Source organism: Lissotriton vulgaris, chromosome 10 (assembly GCF_964263255.1).
Source record: "Lissotriton vulgaris chromosome 10, aLisVul1.2, whole genome shotgun sequence".
Taxonomy (NCBI): Eukaryota; Metazoa; Chordata; class Amphibia; order Caudata; family Salamandridae; genus Lissotriton; species Lissotriton vulgaris.
Genome location: NC_141698.1, coordinates 718661563 through 718683401, shown reverse-complemented (window position 1 = coordinate 718683401; position 21839 = coordinate 718661563). Strand labels below are relative to the sequence as shown.

Sequence of the window (21839 nt, the reverse complement as noted above, 5' to 3'; positions counted from 1 at the left end):
GTGCCTAAAAAGTCTGTGGAAGACACGGAGCCCCTCGTCATACTCTGCAGCCCCCCCCCCCCCCCACCTCTTCTATGAGCACGTGGTGTTAGTTCATCACTGCCACGGATGCTTCGAACGCCCCCGTCCAACATGCCATCTGCAGCCCTTGTGTGCTGTGTTAACGCACCCAGGGCTGTGGGTACAGCAGCACATCAGCAGGTTCGGCACAACAGGCGGTGGGTGAGCTTGGCGTGTCCTCGCAGCCCTCCACAGCGCAGTTATTGTCCACACAATGGAAGCGTGTGTGCTGCATGCAAACAGCTCTGCTATGGCTATTCTCCCATTCATAGCTCAATTCGTAAATAAATCCACATTTGCCTGTCACAGGCACCACATTATGCCGAGCTTGAAGTATTTCAGATCGGTGGTGCCTGAACTAGAGTTCAAGGCTTCTGTGTGGCCTCTAGACCCGGAAGCCAAGCTGACATGTGTAAAAGTGTAAAGCACTTACATTTCCCTTTGCCGGCTGCAAGCTCCAGTCCATATCCCCGGCACAGCTCTTCATCTGCCCCAGATCATAAGGAAAAGCCTTGAAGGGGTCCCAAGCAAAGAACCACATCTAATCCAATGATCCTAATCTAATGAAAAGAAAGATGGCCGCCCGGTAGGAGCCCCTGTCCGGAGCTCCCAGTGCTCGGGATCCCTATTCTGGATTTATCCCCAAAAAGCACCCATCTCTGCGCACATAATCAAACACGAGTAACTGGATTATTATACAGAGTAACTGGATTGGCCTTAAAAGTAACTGGAGTGCAAATCAACATTGTGCCAGACACCTGATCTGCGGCGCCGGCGGCTGGGACCCCTATGACTGCTATCGGTGCATGGACAGAAGACGAAAACTGCTGGGAGAACTGAACTGAACAGAACCTCTGCAAGTAACTGGATTTAATTACTGGACTGCACCTACCAATTCTCGGAGGTCCTACAAAGTCCTGCGAGCACCCACTCCTCCACCGGTCTGCCTCTGGACGCTTGCGGAGACCGGGACGGCTGGTAGGAGTCCGCCGGAGACCGCTGAGGATCGCGCACACGTTTGGGACGCCTTCGCCTGTGTCCCCTCTCACCACTGGACTGCTGCGGGACACTGGTGTCACCCCCACCTACATCGGTTGGTGCTCGGGTGGGGCGGCTGGAGCACCGGGACATACAGGGCGTGCTGGGCCCCGTGAACACCCCCACTTCCACCGGGCTGGCCCTGGCTCTGGGCTGGAGCCTGCCGGAGGGTAGCACAGACGCCTGGGTGGAGCGTGCGTCGCCTGGAGAGCCTGCCTGCCTCGGAGGCACCGGACGATCCCGGAGGTGATCTGGAGGGACAACACAAAGTCCAGAAATCGAATGCTGGCGCTGCCACAGGAACAGCTTGAGGTGAGCCCCGGGACGCGCGGGATCCGGACGAGCAGCGACGCATAGCAGGAGCCTGTACTGCCCCTGCGACGAGAGCCGAAGGTGACCGGAGGTGAGGCGCCGCCACCCAGAGAGCAGCAGGATTAGAGCCATGAGCACTCGGGTCAGTGGGTGACATCGGAAATCGGTCCGACCAGAGCCTACCTCTCTGCACGGGGAATTGAGGTGTATTGAATTGAAGTGTCGTTATTGTTTCCACCACTGACGGATGAGACGGCTGTCTCCCGAGACCTGGGGCAGTAGGGAAAACACACGCTGCGCACACACACCAACCAGAAGGCGGTGCAACAGCGGTGTGCGTCCTTTCCCCATTTCTAGAACAGGAAAAAGAAAAAGGCTTCACTTGGCACGACTCCGCTGGCAACATCGTGGGTCTATATGGGCAGAACTATAAGAAGGTATTTATCGACCCTGCACACATTTCCCTTTTTTTCCTTTGTGCCTCTATTCAAAATGGTTGTGGCCATAAAACGGCAGCAATAAATCGCCTCCTGCATCGAAGAGGCCCACAAGGCTCCCAGGTCTGTCTCTGACTCCCCCACACAGACCAAATTACAGATAAGACTCCCTCCCAGCAAGAGAGGATCTGGCCTTGCTCAAACAGAATCTAGAATCTGACTCTGCCCTCCCTGTGCCTAAAGCAACAGAAACGAACAGAGGACTGCCATAGCTATCTCCTCTACTTTGGCGGCCATTTTGGAGTGGTCTGACCCTATCTCTCCTCTCTCCTAATTCTCAAGTACCGAGTGTCTACAGTTTATTGCAGTATTATACCTCTACATGTACTTAATGCACTGACGGATACCTCCTATATTTCTGGCTGCTCACTAGGGGCATCTCTGACTCCTGCTGCTTTTCTTTTGCACATGTATTATGTATATAGACTCTGACCTGGTATATCATTAATATTATACTCCGTTAAGTATATTACACCCCTCGCACTTTCAATATAGTATTGCACCGTTAACTACCTCATATTTAAAAAAAAAAAAAACTGCATATCTCTTCACTCTGTATACCTGTACCTTGTTCTAGTGTATCACTAATATTACACCTCTAGACTATCCACTGTTATAAACTGTACCCTTCTTCCTCTATCTCAGTACTGCACCGACTGCTACCTCATACTTTTATTACTAGTACTATGCTACCTCATACCTGTATTATTACTATTAGTATTTTTATGCTTATTCTACGTCGATCTCCATTCACATATTTCTGTCTCCATCCCCTGCGGTAAGGTGAACCCATTCCACTCCTCTCCCTGGACTGCACCAATTACCACTTCCTACATCCCGTTTTCGTTGTATTTTGAGTCTGATTGTGATTATTGTATTTAGATTTTGATTCTGACCATGTTTACAACGACTGCTGAGTCTGATTGTGATTATTGTATTTAGATTTTGATTCTGACCATGTTTACAACGACTGCTGAGTCTGATTGTGATTATTGTATTTAGACACAGCGATTTCGATTTAGATACATACTACCTCATATCTCTTTTGGACGCTACCTCATATCTCCTTTGGATGCTCACTAGTGTCACCTAAGACGCCCTAGCTCCTACACCCAACATTACAGCCTCTAAAATGGAGCGCAACGGCAAGCACACTTTTAGAATTAACTACCCCTCCACCCTCACCAAACAAGCCACTAAACGTTTTAAACATAACTTCATGAGGTCGCACCCTGAAACAACCTTTGCCGACACCTACTTCTCACCGGGCAATGGAGCCCTGAATACCGATATCATCTTCCACACCTCACGCAGAGCCCAATGGAAAAAAACGTTCCTAACCCTACTCACCGTCTCCTCCACCAGGAAAACAACTCATGGCCTAACTCTCTCTATCACACCCTCCCACCTCTTCCCTGGCAGGACTACCATTACTATCTATAACAACGGGATTGTCCTAATTCAATCCACGGACAAGAATCTGGAACTACTAGACAACCTGTTCCCCAAGTTCAAAGAGCACCTCTCCAATCTGCGGACCCCCACCCAGATCTCCACCAGCACGATCACCCCTGACGTTGCAGCCCCCACCTACAACACCTCTACCCCCAGCACCCCAGTAAATGGCCCACCTGCTGTTAACACCCCACACTCCCCAAGGACAGACACCCCCAGTACCCCAGTAAATGGCCCACTTGCTGTCAACGCCCTACATTCCCCAAGGACAGACACAAATGTCGCCACCTCTTATACTAACCGCCCCTCTAACAGGATCCCTTTTACCCCCACTCACATACCCCCTATCCCTCTCCTCCCTGACATAACAACCCCCACCCGCAACACGCCACCTGAACACACCACCGCTCGGAGTTTATCCACCCCCCCCTCGCATCCCCCCCACGACAGACGCCTCTCCCTCCTCAGCTCCCTCCCCACTCTCACCCACGACACTCTCACACCTAACAGAACAACTCTCACCCACAACACGCCACCATCTGATAACATCACCACTCGGAGTCTATCCACCCCCCCCTCCCATACCCCCCACGGCGGACACCTTTCCCCCCCAGCTCCCTCCCCACTTCCACCCACGACACTCACACCCTCCCAACAACACACACAGAACATACCACCTCACCTACCTTAGCATCCCCCTCTCTCCCACCTCCTATTCTCAGCCCTCACTACCCCCCGGTATCCCCCACTGTCTTCAGCCTTCACTCACTCTTCCACTCACCGGCACCGTTTCCAACTGACGGCACTACCTATGCCTCCCACCCACCGCCTACACCGCCTACTTCACCCACACCCCCCGCCCACAAAGACGCCCACTCTTTGAATGCCATCCCACCCATTTGCACCCCAGAACATTCCAACAACGCCAGTATACCCCCCCTTCGATTCCCTGCCCGCTTATCAGCTCACTACACAACCATTCACCATTGGCTCTCACCACCTACCCCATCCCCAATGCACCCCCCGACCTGACTTTACCCACCCTCCAACAAGTCAAAGAGGATATTCTACAAATCAAAAAAGATGTCCACGCAATCAAAGACCTTCTCTCATCACAGCCCAGTCTACCTCCCATCATCCCTCTACCCTACAAAGGACGCTCCCGCCCTACATACCCTCGCCTCCAACGACATCCGCGCTGGCCGACTATCCCCGTTCGCAACAACTCCCACCGCCCCCGCCGTGTCCTCAACCCATTGTCGGACCGCGACCTATGCTCTCTCCTACGCACTTATGGCCCAGGTCCGGTAAAACACATACCTAGCACACACATCCCCATACCCACAATTCTTACAAACCCTCTGAGGCTCCCAACACTCAACAACAGAGGTTCCGTCCCTAACAACCTCAGAAAAGTTCCCTTCACTCTAGAAAGCTCGACCACCCTTCTCTCTCCCGAACTCAAATGCATCCTACTCAACTGCAGGTCGGCCCAGAGACACTCCTCCGACATCGCTGATCTCGTCTCAGCTAGGGATCTGGACCTAGCCTTCCTAACAGAAACTTGGCTCACTGAAGCCTCTACCCCGATTATGGACATACTAGTCCCCCCCCCCAACTATCACACCATTAGGCTAGACAGGTCCTCGGACAAGACGGGCGGGGGAATTGCATGCATTTTTAGAAGCAACCTCTCCGTTACTAAAGTCACCTCCCCCTCCCTCTCCTCCTGTGAACTCCTCTGCCTCGACATCACCAGCGAGGGCAAACAAGTTTGTGCTTTACATCTCATCTATCACCCGCCTGGTGACAATCTCATATTCACCCAACAACTCATGGACATGATCACTTCCAATGCCGGTCGGCAGACCACCTAAGTCTACCTGGGTGACTTCAATGTCCACTGGAACGATCAGAAAGACACAGTGGTGAATAGTCTCAAAACTTTCCTTAATGCGCTTGACCTCACCCAAATATGCGATAGACCAACACACGACAAAGGCTCGATACTTGATCTCATCATTGCCAAAGAGAATTCTACACAACTGGAGACGATTACACCCTGCGACTGGTCAGATCACCACATTATCACCTTCTTTATCAATGAAAAAGTTAAACCTAACCCGGCTCAACCAATCAAATCCAAAACAAGGAAAAGGGACATGAAGAATCTTAACCCCTCTACTATGCCTCCCCACATCGGCAATCTCCTCCTTCCCCCTTCAGGTGCCTCGGATGTTCAATCACTGACTGACCACTACCTTGAATCTATGAATACATTAGTCAATGAAGTCGCTCCACTGCAACTGAAGAGTCTCCACCAAAACTTCTAACCCCTGGTATGACGACAGACGCAATGACGACAGGCGTTCGATGCGAATGGCAGAGCGCACCTGGAGAGCGGACCCCTCAGCACTGCACCTCAAAAGGCTTAAAAACAAGAGAAATGCCTACTTTAGGAAAATAAAGCGCACAAAGTTGGACTTCTTCAGCCGCCAGTTGGACCAAGCAAAAAACAGGCCAAGAAAACTGTTCGAACTAATCAAGACCCAAACAAAGGCACAACCCTTACAATCAAATAGCACAACAAGCGACACCCCACACTGTGAAGACTTCTCTGCTTTCTTTAAGCTAAAGACTGACAACATAAGAAATGACCTCATCATGGATGTAAGCCGATTCCCCAACCACACAAGAATGGCTAACACTCAACCTAAAAACATGGCATCCTGGCTATACTTCGATACCTACTCGGAAGAAACAATACACAAACTGCTCTGCACCTTGAAGCCCTCTAATCACCTCACAGACCCTCTACCTGCTAATGCTGTTAAAGACTTCATCCCCTTGCTCCTCCCTCTCTGGACCAAAATCATCAACTGCTCCCTGCAACAAGGCCTCATTCCAGACTCCCTCAAGGTGGGGGCAAGTCACGCCTATACTCAAGAAACCTACAGCTGACCCGTCTGACCTAAACAATTACCTGCCCATCACCAATATCCCCACCCTGGCCAAACTGCTGGAGAAATGTGTCCAACTCCAACTAACAAGACACGTTGACCAATTTGACCTCCTCAACTCATCAATCAGGCTTCCGAGCGAAACATAGCACGGAAACAGCTATGACACACATAATTGATGACGCCCTCCAAATTCTTGATCGCAATGAGTCCTGCCTCCTCATCCTTCTTGACCTCTCGTCAGCTTTTGACACGGTCAAACATGAGAACTTGCTGGAGCTGCTAAGCACTAGAATGGGTCTATCGGCAACGGTTCTCAAATGGTTTTCGTCCTTCCTTCACAACCGGTCTCAGAAGTTCAAGATCGACAATGTGCTATCTTCACCTGTGCCTGCCGATCTAGGTGTTCCACAAGGATCCTCCATCTCCCCCACATTATTCAACCTAGTCATGGAACCGCTCGCCACCTTGCTCCAAGCTTCTAATGTCCAATTCCATATGTACGCCGACGACACACAACTGTACCTAAAGCTTCAATCTCCGGAAGATATCAAACATCTGAATGCCACGCTTATTAACACTCCATCTTGGCTAGCCGATAATCACCTCAAACTAAATGCTCTGAAAACTGAGTTCCTTCTCATCTCACCCCCGGCGAAAATTTCCACCACCCAAACATGGCTCAACAACCTAACAGCACTCAATGTCCAACCCACCATCGTGGACTCTGCGAAATCCCTAGGCATCACACTAGACGCCAAGCTCAACATGCAGCAGCACGTCAGCAAAGCCACAAAAGCAGCTAATTCCAAATCGACACACTGAGGAAAGTTAAACCCTTCCTCCCTACTGAAGACTTCCAAACTGCTGTACAAGCGTTAGTCATCCCTCGAATAGACTACGGAATTGTGGCCGTCAGCCGACTCCCGCTATCCACAACAGCACCCTTAAGAGCCTCCCTGAACGCTGCCGCAAGACTTATTACTGGCTCAAGAAAACATTCGCATATTTCCCCAGACTTAAAGTCCCTAAAATGGCTGCCTTTTGAAGCCAGAATACAACTAAAAATTGCAGTTATGACACACGCGGCCGTGCACCACAATGCACCCAACTACCTCGCTCAAAAGTTGTCTATATCAGGAGGTTCGAGATCCAATAGAAGCTCAAAAAATCTACTCCTGAAACCCAGTAGATTCCGGAAAGAGAACTTCTAAGCGCTCCTTCTTAGGAATGGCACCCAGGATCTGGAATGCGCTCCCTCCTGAAACCAGGCGTATCTCCTCCACTGCACTCTTCAAGAAAGAGGTGAAAACCATCCTTCTGGCCAAGATCTCCTGAACCTTATAGGTGCTGGATCAGAGACTCTGCATTGCCTTGTGTCAATACTCACCTTGTCCTTTGGCACTATACCTCTACTTGATGGAGACACTACTACGCTACTTTCTTACAATATATGATACACGCTGGGTCACTGATTCACCCTCCCGGCTGCCCCCACTCAGTGCTCTCTCTATACTAAAACACTGGTATAAGCCTTCCACACACCCAAAGTGTACCTGAACACCTCTGTAGTGGGATCAATGACTTGTGCCGTCTTATACTACCTGTTTACCTGACTGTATATTGATATGTTTTATGTATGTTATTATTATCCTTTCATGTTAGTGACTACTACATTGCTCCCATTACCCCTGTTCATTCCTACTGCCCCTACCATGTCATTGTGAAGCGATCTGATATCTGTAAGGATCTTGTTCGCGCTATATAAAACTTTGAATAAATAAATAAATAAATAAATCCAGAGGGCAGTCAGAGAAAAAGGAGGGAGGTCCGTGTGGTGGGTTGAGCAAGTGGGAGGGATGCAGGTGAGTATTGCCTGTGTATCGTCACACTGTCGACTGTTCTCTCCCCATGCTTATTGCAGTTGGGCATTTTCCAAACACGCCTTGTGAGCACATTTTTGTTGCATGTACTGTGGCTGAAGACCGTAATTGCGCAAGTCGAGGTGTGCTACCATTCTCGTCTGAGTTTCAGGGTGCTTGATGCTGGTAAACTCCGATGCGTTGAAGGCTGAGTTTTTGCTGAACTCCGTGCTCCAAGCGGAGTTGGAAAAACTCCATGAACTATGCCCGCAGTGTAGATTTTTTCACCCAAGGTTACTTATATGGGCCTTAGAAAGAACAGTCTATGGCACATTTGGACATACATTTTAGTTGTGGAGTGAACTATGTCACACAGTGCTGGCATAATTCAAGATAACGGCCCACTCTCCACCAAGATGGCTGTATTTTTCTTATGTTGTTTCCCTAGGGCAGTATTTCTGATGACTCCTTGAGGAAGTTCATTCTCATGTCACACTATTACTGGTGGATAGCATTTCTATTGGTAAAGTATCCAAAGCCAGATCTTTTTTAACAACGTATTTTGAGTAGCTTTACTGTTCGTAAAGTAGTATTTTGTTAGTTTAATCTCCCACATCTCTGAATTCTCACTTATTTCGCTTGACACAGTATTCTGAGGGTCTGTTTGGACAGTGATCCATTCTTCATTTCTAAGGTTTCCCCTAGCTCAAAGAGTATGTCCATGCCAGTCTCCAAAAACAAGATTATCAGTTCTTTTTTGTGTTTTCATTGATGGTTGTGATGCCATAAAAACAAAGTGCTTGCAGTAAAGGGGGCATTTCAAATAAAACAATTCATTTTCTGTCAATAGGAAGTGTTGGATGTAAGAGTGAATACAAATTACCTTTGTGAAGGTTCTGCTACTCTTAGTCCTTGCTCTCCTATCCACTCACACTGTGTGCTGTAATTCTGCTTTTTTAAATTCAGCCCTGTTGAATGGCAAATGGGGGTATATAGAAGCTGTTTGGAAATTGTGCGCCTAGTTCCCTGCCCCTTACTTTACCAACAGACATGGAATTTCTGGTTCTCCAATAACGTGTTTAAAGTGGCAACTTTTTTGGATAGTCTGTTTGTTGTCCAAGCAGCTACCAGTCCGTTTGGAAGAAGACCAAGGACTAAGCATCCCCATCAGTGTAAATTGATGATTATATTTACTAAATCGATCCCTTAGTTTCAAATCTAATGTTTACTAATAAATCTTTATTTGTATACACTTGTACATGTTCATATTTGTATGTAAATAGTTTCCTTCAGTTAATTTGTAAAATTTGATTTTAGTAGGACAGTGACAATTGCACCTATAATATCCAGGTAACTAAATTATGACCTTTCTTATTCAGGAACCCCGGATGCATTTTCGCAGCTTCTTACATGTCCGTATTGTGATCGAGGATATAAACGCTTTACCTCTCTGAAAGAACACATTAAGTATCGCCATGAAAAAAATGAAGATAATTTTAGTTGCTCTATGTGCAGTTATACATTTGCATATAGAACGCAACTTGAACGCCACATGACGTCACACAAATCTGGAAAAGATCAGGTAAGAACTAGAAAGCTAGTCAATTTGACTTTGTAAGAACCATTTGTAGTAAATTGTACTTGATTTATGAAATGTGTGTGTGTGTGTATATGTGTGAGTTTATGTGTGTGTGTATATATATATATATATATATATATATATATATATATATATATATATATATATATATATATATATATATATATATATATATATATATACACATACACCTATCCAGTCGCCCAGCATTTTGCCGAGAAACACAACAGAGACCGTAGTCAGCTGCAATATTTTGGCCTTGATACCATCAAAAATACCATTAGGGGAGGAGATCACTTGCGATGATTACGCAGGCTACAATCACGCTATATTATAGATCTTTCCACGAAATGGCCTAGAGGTATGAACAGTGGGGAAGAGATGGTATTTCATCTAGGCAAATGATGCAGATGTTGTCTGTAAGTCGCATTTCATACAATGTATCTCTGTTTGTTGAATTTCTGTGGAACTATTATATGAACTATACATATCCATTTTTAGGTGCCAACGACAATGACTAAACCAAGAGTTCGGATGAATTTTGGATTGATTATATATTTGGCGTATATAAATTTTGCACACGTATGTCCATCTATGGTTCATATTAATTGTTATAATCACTTATAGGTTCAAAGGGCTCTTTGATTCCTAGCAGAACATCACGTCTGTATTTAAATATGATTCACACATGGCACTTTTCCTTTTCTTTCTTTGTTGATTCTTTCTTAGTTTATACACGATGACATAGACTTTCTTATCTATCTGTTGATGTATTAATTCTAGTGTAGGAGTGGGACCCAGCTCTAGTGAGCTACAATATTTCCAGAGGACTGTTGCTGATCCACGGCGATATCAAATAGTGGAACCTCAGCACAATGAATTTTGGTACCCCCCACCAAAGCGCGCTTACCTATCTATATGTTTCATAATGCTCATTACATTTGTTGTGAGTACTGAGTAATGTAGATGGTGGATACTTTACCATTACAAGATGGAGCCCGCAATTGTTGGGAGGGTTGGAGTCCTCTGTCGATGCTCATTAAGAGTTGTAACCCCTGCACGATGTCAATGTAATTGTGATAAATGTACCGGGTTGTGCGTGTGGACACACACACTGACGAAGGCAAATCGCCGAAACGCGTCTGTGGTATAGCCTGTAGTTAATAACTACTCTGTGAGAAGGAACCTCCCGAGTTCTGTCTTTCATTCCTGGGGATTTGCCTGGATTTGATGAGCGATATTTATATATATATATATTCTCCTCCAAGTCGACAATTAGAAATCGTCGAGCTCAAAGACACGAGGTTTCCAGAATGCAGTCGGAGGCGATCCCGGAGCTGTTCTAAGACCAGCACCTCGATGAAGAAGAGGATCATGAGGATCAGTCGGGGTCGGAAGGGGACGAGTCTGATGTCGAAGAACTCGACGTGCAACAAACCGTGAGTGACGACGTCCCCTTAACAAAAAACCGACCCCGTGTGGTAACGACCCCGCCTTCGAGCCCTGTCAAACCGCAGAAAAAAGTTTCCGACGCCCCGCCTTCGGGCCCGGCAACGAAACCGAAACTGAAACCGAAACTCTCGGTCTCCCACCATGTCGGATCCGAGAAGAGGTCGACATCGACTTCGACGCCGAAGCTCCATGCAAGGGAAAGCTCGGCATCGAAACATTCCATGTCGAAACAGAAACATGATTCGACGTCGAAGACTCACTCGACACCGAAAAAAATCGGAATCGAGCAAACACTCGGTGCCGAAAACACCGAACATTGACGATCGAAAACAAATGTACCTTTCGGAACCGAAGGCTTCGGTACGGACACAGGAGCAGCAGACAGATCCCAAACAAAAGATTTTGTTTATCGATCCACAAACTGGCGACGAAGAAGAGGAAGAATGAACAGCTAGAAGACAAACCTCTTCCTTCAAAAAAGAGAACCCTGGGGACAAATACAACTCCTCCTACTTCTCCTCGACCTAAAGTCACACCCTCTTCTCCTATTCCTCACACTATGCCAAATATTCCTGCACCTTCTACACCAAGACCATCTTCACCTCAGTCTGATGTAGACAGTGATACAGGGGAGGGAGAACCTCAAGGGGATGATGACACTATCCCAGATGAGGATGACCCATGGGAAAATTATAACGCAGGGTCAGATGATGACAACGACCCAGAGTTATATCCCTCAAAGCCTTCACCACCTGATGATAACACAGGGTTTGTACAGCTCATTAATAGGGCAGCAAAATATCATAAGGTAGATCTACATACAGAACCTCAAATAGAGGACTTCCTATTAGATACACTACCTACCGCACAAAGAACATCAGATACTCTACCTATGCTGAAGGGTCTTCTCAGTCACACAGGAGAAATATTCAAAGACCCAGTGAGGGCTAGGGTGTTAAACCCAAGAATTGATAAAAAATATAAGGCGGCTCCAAAGGATCCAATATTTATCAAAGGGCAGGTACCTCTGGACTCGCTTGTAGTTTCAAACGCTCGCAAAAGAGCGAACTCATTCTCTACAGGAGAGGCCCCTCCACCTGATAAAGAGTCAAAATTAATAGATGTATCAGGCAAGAGAGTAGCATCACAAACGGCAAATAGCTGGCGTGTAGCCAATACACAGGCGCTACTTGCACGTTATGACAGGGCACATTATGATGAATTAGAAAAACTCATCACACATCTCCCCAAAGATCATCAGAAGAGGGCAGATCAGCTAATACAGGAAGGAAAGATAATAACTACTTCCATTAAGTGCGCCCTAGACGCAGCAGACACTGCAGCAAGATCCATCAACACCAGTGTCATGTTAAGGAGACATGCATGGCTTAGAGTCTCAGGGTTCAAACAAGAAGTACAAACATCCTTATTGAACCAACCCTTTGATCAGAAAACACTTTTTGGCTCAAGCACAGATGAGACCTTAGAAAAGATGAAGAAAGATACAGAAACGGCTAAGTCAATGGGAGCATTACAACAACAAACACAAAGGGGTTCCTTTCGTAGATCCACCTATAGAGGAGGCTCAAAAAATACAGGAACAAATCAGCAATCCACCTCTTTCACACCTACGTCTCCCAAAGGTAATTCAAGAGGTAGTTACAGAGGTAACAACAACAAGGGTAGAGGCCGCAGAAATAATAACCGCAACTCCCCAACCCCAAAACAGTGACTTAATACAACTTCCCCCAGACCACATAACACCGGTCGGGGGACGTCTATCACAGTTCCTACCTGTCTGGGAAAACATCACATCAGACAAGTGGGTGAGACAAATTATCCAACATGGTTATTGCCTAGAACTCACAGCTACCCCACCAAACATCCCCCTTAAACATCCCCCCCAAACAGCGTCCAATGAGTCAAGATCATCTGACATTGTTAAAAGAAGAAGTACTATCACTGCTACAAAAGCATGCCATAGAGAAGGTTCCAAAAGATCAACAAGGCACAGGAGTATACTCTCTATACTTCCTAATCCCCAAAAAAGATGGGTCTCTAAGACCAATCTTAGACCTCAGACCTCTCAATGCATACATAAATTCGGAACATTTCCACATGGTCACGCTCCAACAGGTACTTCCTTTACTGAAGAAAGGGGACTTTCTTTCTACACTGGATCTAAAAGACGCTTACTTTCATATCCCAATTCACAAAGCCCACAGGAAATACCTAAGGTTTGTAGTGGAAGGACAACATTATCAATTCAAAGTCCTTCCGTTCGGGGTCACAACAGCACCAAGAGTGTTCACAAAATGCCTAGCTGTGGTGGCAGCACACCTAAGAAGACAACAAATACATGTCTTCCCCTACTTGGACGATTGGTTAATAAAGGCCAAGTCACAAGAAGAATGTCTTCACAACACACAGAAGACCATTCAATTGCTGCACCACCTAGGGTTTACGGTGAACTACAAAAAATCACACCTGCAACCAAACAAAATTCAGCAATAACTGGGTGCTACTATAGACACAGAAAGAGCCATAGCACACCCCAATCCAATCAGGATACAGACAATGGTCAAGTTAATACAAAGATTTCAACCACAACACTCACTACCAGCACGAGTGTTTATGCAGCTGTTAGGCATGATGTCCTCCTGCATACTGCTAATACCACATGCCAGACTACAAATGCGTCCACTACAGGAGTGTCTAGCGACACAGTAGAATCAGGCTCAAGGTCAGATTACAGATCTGGTGTTGGTAAACGACCGTACGCATCGCTGTCTGAAGTGGTGGAACACAACAAATATTTCCAAGGGACGGTTGTTCCTAGAACCGATTCCACAAGTGATATTAACAGCGGACGCATCGCTCTCCGGATGGGGAGCGCATATGGACAAATACACAGTGCAGGGGAAGTGGAGTGTGCAGCAAAAGAAACTGCACATCAACTACTTGGAACTATTAGTAGTATTTCTAGCACTAAAAGCTTTCCAAATGCAAATAACCAACAAGGCAGTCCTGATCAGAACAGACAACATGACTGCAATGTATTATATTCAAAAACAGGGGGGGGACACACTCTCTCCAACTATCCAAACTAGCACAGGACATTTGGAGATGGGCCATTCCTCAAAAGATCTATCTGTTAGCAGAACACCTACCAGGAGTTCAAAATCAGATAGCAGACATCCTAAGCAGAGAGTCAGAACAAGTACACGAATGGGAGCTGCACGACCAAATACTGCAGCCATTCTTCCAAAGATGGGGGCAACCAGAGATAGATCTGTTTGCCAATCATCAGAACGCAAAATGCCAAAACTTCGCATCCAGGTACCCACACCACCGGTCCCAGGGCAATGCACTATGGATAAATTGGTCCAACAGATTTGCTTACGCTTTTCCCCCTCTCCCACTAATCCCGTTAGTGGTTCGGAAACTGCAGCAGCACTCAATGACAATGATACTAGTGGCACCCACGTGGGCAAGACAGCTGTGGTTCACCACGCTACTACAACTCTCACAGGTGCCACATCAAAAGCTAAGATTATTACCCATGCACCTTACACAGAACCTTGGAGAAATTATGCACCCTGATCCCAAACAATTGAACCTAGCGATCTGGCTCCTGAGGTCATAGAGTTTGGATATTTAGATTTACCACCAGAATGTATGGAAATCATTAAACAAGCAAGACGTCCTACCACCAGATCATGCTATGCAGCAAAATGGAAGAGGTTTGCTATACACTGTAACAGTAATCACATCAACCCTCTGGACGCATCCACTAAACAGATCATTTGCTATTTACTACACTTGCAGCAATGTAACTTAGCATATACCTCTATCAGGGTTCATCTCGCAGCTATAGCGGCGTACCTACAAAACAGGCAACATCTTTCCCTGTTTAAAGTACCAGCAATTAAAGCTTTCATGGAGGGACTCAAAAGTCATTCCACCAGGACGACCACCTTCCCCAGTCTGGAATCTCAGCATAGTACTTACCAGACTAATGGGACCACCATTTGAACCTATGCATAGGTGTGAAATACAATTCCTCACATGGAAGGTGGCCTTCCTCATAGCTATCGCGTCACTTAGAAGAGTAAGTGAGTTACAAGCTTTTACGATTCAAGAACCATTCATGCAGTTACACCAAAACAAAGTGGTTCTTAGAACAAACCCAAAGTTCTTACCAAAAGTAATTTCTGCATTCCACATCATCAGTCAGTGGAATTACCGGTCTTCTTTCCAAAACCACAAACGGTAGCGGAAAGGGCCCTACATACATTGGATGTCAGAAGGGCAATATTGTATTATATAGAAAGAACACAAACTTTCAGAAAGACAAAACAGCTATTTGTTGCGTTTTCTCCTACACATAAGGGCAATCCCATCTCTAAAGCGGGCATTGCCAGATGGATTGTAAAATGTATTCAAATATGCTACTTAAAAGCAAAGAGGACATTAACTGTTCCTCCTAGAGCTCACTCTACACGTAAACTAGGAGCATCTATGGTATTTTTGGGAAACATTCCACTAGATGACATATGCAAAGCAGCTACCTGGGTTACACCGCACACCTTCACAAAGCACTATTGTGTAGATGTGCACACAACACAACAAGCTAGAGTGGGACAAGCTGTATTAAAGACTTTATTTCAGACAGTTGCAACAGACACGGGTGACCACCGCTAGGGAGAGAACTGCTGTATAGTCTATTCATAATGTAGCATCTGCAGCCCATATGCCTCGAACGGAATATGCTACTTACCAGTATGCATCTGTTCTTGGCATAGAGGGCTGCATAGTGGTACATGCCCTCCCAGCCTCCCCGGAAACCTGTGTCTGTTCCAACATTATCTTATTTAGATACTTACATGGGCATTCCTATCTGTATTCTATCATACTACTCCATCTAACCCTACTATGGCAAAACAATCTAAGGATGGAGCCGATGCCCATGCGCACTACCAACCAAAGGAGGAGTCACCAAGCTACAAAAGACTCCAAGAAAAAAACAAAGTGCAATCATCCGAGCCCAACACCAGATGGCGATCTATTCATAATGTACCACTCTGCAGCCCTCTATGCCAAGAACAGATGCATACTGGTAAGTAGCATATTCCATCTCATGATTTTCCCACAGTAGTTTGGAAGGGGATCTATAAGCTAAACTGAAAGCATATTTTCTGTAAATTCACATAATCTTTCTCGGTCATGTGAGAATGAAGTAAAACATGTACATCCAACAAGGACAGAGACTGTCAGTTGATTCCTTTGTGTTCTACTGCAGCCTCCTAGAGTGTTCTAAAGAACAACTAGAGCTCTAACAGTCCTAATTATTACAAAGGTATTGCACACCTGAAGCCATCGTGATGGGAATAAAGTGGTAACTCTTAAAACATTTAATTTAAAAAGGAACAAAATGAGGGGGTATATTATGCCATAGAAAGTATTATTAGTGCTGCAGTAAGAAAAATTAGGGCACATTTTGAGTGACTTCTCAAATCCTCTTCTATTTCATTAAAAGTATTCTGACACGCAGTCTCCCAAGATGGCCACCAGAGAAAAGAGCCCAAATGTAGCCCAAATATCACCCAGATGTAGCCCAAGTATAGCCCCTTGACAGAATGTCCCAGAGTGTTCTAAAGAACTACTAGAGCGCTAACAGTCCTACTTATTACAAAAGTATGGCACACCAGAAGCCGTCTTGATTGGAATGAAGTGGTAAGTCTGTAAACATTTAATTTAAAAAGGAAGAAAATGAGGGGGTTCATTTTGCCATAGAAAGTATGATTAGTGCTTCAGAAAGAAAAATTAGGGATCATTTTGAGTGACTTCTCAAATCCTCTTCTTTTTCATTAAAAAAATTCTGACATGCAGACTGAAACATGCACTTTGAATACCAGCAGCAGACTTCCCTGGTGAGCAGTAGCTTTACTACAGTGATCTAATGAGCAACTAGAGTGCTAACATTCAGAATTTATGGCAAATGTGTGACACATCTGAATGCCTTCTTGATGGAACCAAAGTAAACCAGCATTGAAAATGCAACAGATCTCTCCCTCGTTTAAGTGAAAGCCATTCTGTTTGTAATGAGGTGGCTTTTTAGCTTTGCTTTTATTAGTGTTTTTTAAACTTTCATGTAAACATGCATCTATATGCATATACGTATACATATACATATATGTGTAGGTGTTTGGGTGTAGGTGTTTGGGTGTAGGTGTTTGGGTGTTGGGGTAGAGGTGTGGAGGAGGTGTGGAGGTTATTCCAAAGTTTGGCACAGCACCACTTGCACAATAAGTCCAATCAAATCATATCACTTAGAGTCCTTATTGAAGCGCTGAATCTTGGTGTATATTCAAATACTTTTATTTTCCTTAAGTTTATGCACCACAGCCAGCCAAAACGTTTCATTCTGTACAACAACTTCTTCAGGGCGTTCTTATTTCCTTCAAGTTATGTCGGTATCCTGTTAGACGAGACGTAAGTACATTCTTATTCAAAAGTGACTAGGTATCAATTCTACCCACAAAATTCGGGCAGACTTGAGTAATTTATAGCATCCTCAAAGTCAGTCTTTCAAAAATTCCAAAGTATAGGACATGATGATCCAAATGTTTCTCAAGAAAAGTCATTTTCAATCGCTCGGAATATCGGTGTTTGGGCAGATATGACACAGGGACCCCCAATATGCAAGGGGAATTAGTCCCCCCCCCCCCCCTCTGCAAACTCTCCAGTGGCCTGCGTTGCAGAGAGGTGTAAAAAGGGGCATAGCCTCAGTTCGAGGCATGTGGGCTGCTGAATTCATATCTGTGCATAGATCGCCACCTAGTGTTGGGTCCGGATGATTGCACATTGTTGTCCTGGAAGAGTCTTCGAAGTATCACGAGATAGGTGGCTCCTCCCCTGGACTACAGTGCGCATGGGCATCGCCTCCATCCCCAGATTGTTTTTTTCCGCCATTGGGTTCGGATGTGTTTTCGGTTCCCTCTGTCGGAACCGATAGTTGTTCGACTTCTACTCGAGACCAAAAGGTCTTTAGGCTGGGCGTCGGTATAGTTGCGTACGGGTTTCTTTCTGACTCTCAGCTCCGATCTCTTGCTGCCCTTCCACGTGCTTTCGGCGCGGACGGGCCTACTCTACACTCTTGCTATGGAGCGAACTCCGTTTAAGAAGTGCCCGGTGTGTAACTCTAAATATTCACACCTCGACGTGCACCCTGTGTGCAATACCTGCTTGTCGCCGGATCACCGCGAAGACACCTGTATGGCGTGTTCGAAGTTCCGGAGCAAGAAGACTTTAAAGATTCGCCGGGCTAACAGGCTCCAGGCTCAGTTATCGGCTACGGCGCCCCCACCAGACGACATTTTCCAAGAATCTGTCGAGGGAGAAGACGACGTGCAAGGTTCGGACTCTAATCCCGCATCCGAAGGTGAAACCTATGACGAAGGTGCGGAGAACTTTGACGAAGTCGCCGACGAGGTAGGGGACGACGAACAGGCTTTTGCCACTATGGGTGATAGCTCAGAGGAGGAGCATCCCCAACGAGACTCTGGGGTTATTACCCCTCCTACGGCCCAGGTCGAGGGATCGCCTTCGGGCCTTACCCAAGATCTACCTATGAGTCCTACGTCCCCGCCTCCGGGCCCGGTCACGGACACTTATGAACAATCACTTACGTCGAAGAAAACGAAAGTGAAGCCAACTGGTCCCGCACCCTTGGATGCGAAACCGAAAGTGAAAGTTGCGCTGGTGAAGAAGGTTCTGGAGGCGTTAACTTCCAAGGAAACCAAAATGGCCGACTCAAAGAGCCACGCCAAGATGGCCGACCCGAAGTCCTCGGGGTCGGTACCGAAGGCGAAATCGTCCGACGCGGCTGCGTCGGCTCCGAAAGGGGTCGTGAACCCGAAGTCGGCTCCGAAAGGGGTCGTGGACCCGAAGTCGGCTCCGAAGAAGCGCCTGGGCGACGACTAGCGTGGCCAGGGGGCCTCGGCCCCGAAGAAGGCGCATGTCGAGCCGGTCAAGTCCTCTCCGGCCTTGACGAAGAAGGTGGAGGAATCCTTGCAGCGGATTCGAAAGGACACTGTGGCGCCGAAGCTCACGCCTAAGCCTGCGAAGGAGCAGACGCCTATCCGTTTCACCTTTCCTCCCAAGTCGGCGCCAAAGGCCTTCGCGCCGAAACAGAGTGGACCCTCGAAGGGGGTATTGGCACCTAAAGCGGCCTTGGTGGTGTCGAAGCTTCGACTCCAACCCCTTGCTGAAGAGGAACGTCGTGAGGTAATCATCGACGCCAACACCGGAAAACTGTCGCTCCTCAAAAGGAAGATCACGACGGAGCCGGCGTTGGAACATTTTAAGATCCCTCTCAAGAACAAACGGGACTCCGAGGGCTCTTCGGCTTTGGTGGAACATGTGTCCCCACAAACCTTGGGGTACTCGCCGACGCATTCCGTCGCAGCCGGTGCGGACGACGAGGATGCCGAGTACGACTATCCGGCGTACTCGGATCCGGAGGAGGAGCACGTTCCGTGGACCGCCGGAGGCGACCCGGAGGACCCGCAGGGGGGTCAGGACGCTCAACTTTTCGCGGCCAAGACGTCCCCGACCGAGGATTCGGCGGCCTTCAATGCCCTAATAGAAAGAGCTGCTGCTAACCACGACGTTGAGCTGCACTCGGACCCCGTGGATGTGGACTTCTTGTTCGACACCTTCTCGGTAGCCGAAAAATCAGTCAAAACGCTACCGATGCTGAAGGGGGTGCTTAAACATGCAACGGAGGTTTTCAAGGAGCCCACCCGAGCGCGTGTGGTCAATCCTCGCATCGACAGGAAATATAAAGCAGCGCCAACGGATCCGACATATATCAAGGGACACTTGCAATTGGACTCCCTGGTCGTTTCCAATGCTCGGAAGAGGGCAAACTCTCAAACTACTGGTGACGCTCCTCCCCCAGATAAAGAGTCCAAGATTTTCGAAGCCTCAGGCAAACGGATTGCTGCACAGGCAGCTAATATTTGGAGAATATCTAACACCCAAGCCTTGCTTGCACGTTATGATAGGGCCCATTATGACACATTAGAGGCCATACTGCAACACTTGCCTGACCAATACAAGGAGGCGGGGGAGATGCTGATTCAGGAGGGTAAACTCATTACAAATGCATCCATTAAATGTGCTTTGGATGTGGCAGACACAGCCTCCAGGGCTATCAATACTAGTGTGCTGCTTAGACGCCATGCCTGGCTTAGAATTTCGGGGTTCAAACCCGACATCCAAACCACTATACTGAATCAGACAGTGAATCCTGACCATCTGTTTGGCCCAGAGGTGGATGCCACACTGGAAAAGATGAAAAAAGATACGGAAACTGCCAAGTCCATGGGGGCTTTACAAAGTCAGCAGTTTCGGGGTAATTCCTTTCGCCGCTCAAACTCCAGAGGCACCTCAAGGGGACAGGCATCCCAGTCCACACAATATTTCAAGACTAACACCCAAGCCTCGTACAACAACAAAAATAGAGGTGGTTACAGAGGCAATAATGTCAAGGGCAGGGGACGTGGAAACAATAGCTCCAGGTCCACCGCCAACAACAAACAGTGACGTCTTGTCACTGCCCCCCGGCCATGCAACACCGGTCGGGGGGAGGCTCCAGCAGTTCCTGCCGGCGTGGAAGTCCATCACCACGGACAGGTGGGTGAGGTCTATTATCCAGTACGGGTACTGTCTAGAGCTTACGTCCATTCCACCGGACATACCCCCAAGGAGCCGTCCTATGTCAGGCGAGCACTTGACCTTGTTGCAGCAAGAAGTTGTAGCCATGCTGCAAAAAGGGGCGATAGAGCTCGTTCCATTGCAAGAGCGGGGAACAGGGGTTTACTCCCTGTATTTTTTGATTCCCAAAAAGGACGGATCCCTCAGGCCGATCCTGGACCTCAGGCCCTTGAACTGGTACATCCTCTCGGAGCACTTCCATATGCTCACGTTGCAGCAGGTGCTTCCCCTGCTTCAACAGGGGGACTTCCTGGCTACGCTAGATCTGAAAGATGCCTATTTTCATATTCCCCTGCATCCTTCCCACAGGAAGTACCTCAGATTCACGATCTTAGACCAGCATTACCAGTTCAAGGTTCTGCCATTCGGGGTCACCACGGCACCAAGAGTGTTTACCAAGTGCCTAGCGACTGTGGCGGCGCATCTCCGCCGCCAGCACGTCCACGTCTTTCCCTACCTGGACGACTGGCTCATTCAGGCAAGGACAGAGCAGCAGTGCGTCGACCACGTGTCACGCACCATTCATCTCCTGCACGATCTGGGATTCTCTCTGAACTACCCAAAGTCCCATCTCCAGCCCGCCCACGTGCGACAGTACCTGGGTGCGACAATCGACACTCTGGCAGCCACCGCGCAGCCGAATTCAGTGAGAATCGCCAGTATCCAGACGCTGATCCAACGGTTCAGACCCCAGCACTCGCTTCCGGCGAGGGTGTTCATGCAGTTGATAGGCATGATGGCCTCCTGCATCTCCATTGTCCCGCACGCGAGACTACATATGCGTCCGCTTCAGGAGTGCCTTGCACGTCAGTGGACTCAG

At 47.4% G+C, this 21839-nt stretch overlaps 1 protein-coding gene across 3 annotated transcripts in view; it reads left to right on the top strand.

The window, feature by feature from the left end:
* The window catches only part of ZEB1 (zinc finger E-box binding homeobox 1), a 427369-nt gene that overhangs the window by 265683 nt on the left and 139847 nt on the right, over nucleotides 1–21839 (top strand). For all 3 annotated transcript variants that reach the window (XM_086941557.1, XM_086941556.1, XM_086941555.1), the window contains one exon: nucleotides 9564–9766. In XM_086941557.1, coding sequence (XP_086797683.1) covers nucleotides 9692–9766 — 75 coding nt within the window. In that variant the 5' untranslated portion in view covers nucleotides 9564–9691. The remainder of the gene's footprint in view (nucleotides 1–9563; nucleotides 9767–21839) is intronic.